The sequence below is a fragment of the Pteropus vampyrus genome, unplaced genomic scaffold (assembly GCF_000151845.1).
Source record: "Pteropus vampyrus isolate Shadow unplaced genomic scaffold, Pvam_2.0 Scaffold134, whole genome shotgun sequence".
NCBI lineage: Eukaryota > Metazoa > Chordata > Mammalia > Chiroptera > Pteropodidae > Pteropus > Pteropus vampyrus.
Window position 1 is genome coordinate 449,806 of NW_011888915.1, and position 1,923 is coordinate 451,728.

A 1,923-nucleotide genomic window follows, 5' to 3' on the forward strand; every position below is an offset into this window, starting at 1 on the left:
TTCAGGCAGGACTGCAGTGTGGAGCACCATGTGTCCCGCTGAGCTGGTAGGGGACAGGGAAGCAGGTCAGTGGGCCGTGTGTTCACATGGCCTCCCCAGCCCCACCCTGAACCGGAGGGCCCTGGCCCTCACCCTCACTCTCTGTGCGAAACACAAATACCCTCTGGCTGGTGATGACCTGGAATTTGTTGTCCTTGCTGCTGCGGGTCATCTCAATGGCGGTCAGAGGGATCACACCCTTGGGGAAGGGGTCCTAGAGAGACAGCCCAATGACCCACAGAGACAGAAACTCAGTCAGATGTGCTGACACCAGGGGCCAGCAGCAACTTATAATGAGATCGGCATTCATTCCACAAGCAGTGAGGTATTGCTGCTCACACGGCTACTTCAGATGCTGATGTCAGTCATGCGGTGACTGGCCCCCCACCCTGGCTTCCAATCCTGAGCCTCTCTCAGCCCTCCCTGTCCCCAGGCCTCTTGCAGAAACCGTTAGATCCCCACCTTGTCACTGCCAAAGTACATCAGTCTCCTCCCATTGAACTGCACGAAGCGCCTCTGGAAGACGTAGTTTCTGGGGAAGGGAGGAACCAAGATCAGTGAATGATAGAGGCTGTATCCTGGGAATGCCCAGGGCCTGGGACTACATGGGGCCTGACTCCCCCACCCCATCACCACCACCCAGCCGCCCTCCCCTTCCCTTCCCAGCAGCCCCACCCCTGAGGGGAGAGCTTGTCTAGCCAGCCACTGAGCAGGGGTGTAGGGCAGTCTGCCGTGGAAGAGAAGCTGGCATAGGGTGAAATGAGGTCATCGCTGGTCTCTGTGTCCAGGGTGGGCAGTGAGAGAGTGGAGTCCTCAGGCAGCTCAAGGCTGGCATAGCCAGTGTCTTCCCGTGCCTCTAGATCTTGCCTGCTGAGCCTTGTGGGGGCCAAGACAGAGAGGAACACACATTAGACCCAGTTCCTTGGACATCCCCACCCACACCACTTAGTAGAATGCCTGGCAGGTACTGGATCTGCTTTTTAAATGGGAATAGGAAGATCCAGAATCCAAAAGATTAGCACAGACCTTCTTCTCTGAGCACACTTGGACTTCTTATTGGGAAAATTTCAGTCCCTCTCCTCTGCTATTTGAATTACTTGATAGAAGAATTGGGAAAGGGCTGTGTAGATGACTCCCTGTCATGATGGCTTATTATCTAATCAATAAGTCTTATTGGTTCTTTCTCCAAAAAGTTCCTGACTTTCTCTCCCTGGACCAAGTTCCCACCAGTTCTCACAGGGGTGATGTGGAATACCTAACTGGTCACCTGCTTCCATTCTTGCCCAACCTCCAACATCCATTTTCCCACCATCACCAGAGGGCTCTTTTAAAAATGCAAATAAGATAATTTAACTCCTCTGCCATGGAACTCTTCAATAACTTCCCATTTGCCCTTAGAATAAATCCAAATTCCTTACCATGGGCTGCAAGACCATGGACAGTGAGACCTATGGCTACTCCCCTGACCTTACCTTGGGTCGCCCTCACCTTTGCTACTACACTCCAGCCGCATTCCCCTCCCTGTCTGAAAGCCTTCGCACATGCTGTTCCCTCTGCCTAGAACACGCTTCCCTGGGCTGCCTCTTCTCACTCTCAGGTCTTTGCTTATGCCATCTTCTCAGAAAGCCCTCTATCATTCTCAATCACTTTCCAGTGGTTCTTCACCTCAGCAGCACAAAATCACTCGGGAAACTTAAAAATACCGGAATGTGGGCCCCGTACCAGATACTCAAACTTGAATTTCTGGGAGTAGGGCCCAGGCATCTGCAGTTTTAAATGTTCCCCGGGCTATAGAGCAGCTAAGGTTGAGAACCATTCTTCTACTCATTAGTTTCCTATTTGCCTGAAGAGTTGAAGCAGCCAGACAAGAAGCCCCACAGACAC

At 52.3% G+C, this 1,923-nt stretch overlaps 1 protein-coding gene across 1 annotated transcript in view; it reads right to left on the minus strand.

Moving 5' to 3' along the window:
- Window positions 1-1,923, minus strand: part of ARAP3 (ArfGAP with RhoGAP domain, ankyrin repeat and PH domain 3) — a 21,508-nt gene that overhangs the window by 15,745 nt on the left and 3,840 nt on the right. Inside the window, exons 5-8 of the mRNA XM_023534913.1 lie at window positions 715-915; window positions 502-571; window positions 133-253; window positions 8-43 (exon numbers count right to left, since the gene is read on the minus strand). Of these exons, the coding sequence (XP_023390681.1) occupies window positions 8-43; window positions 133-253; window positions 502-571; window positions 715-915 (428 nt within the window). The remainder of the gene's footprint in view (window positions 1-7; window positions 44-132; window positions 254-501; window positions 572-714; window positions 916-1,923) is intronic.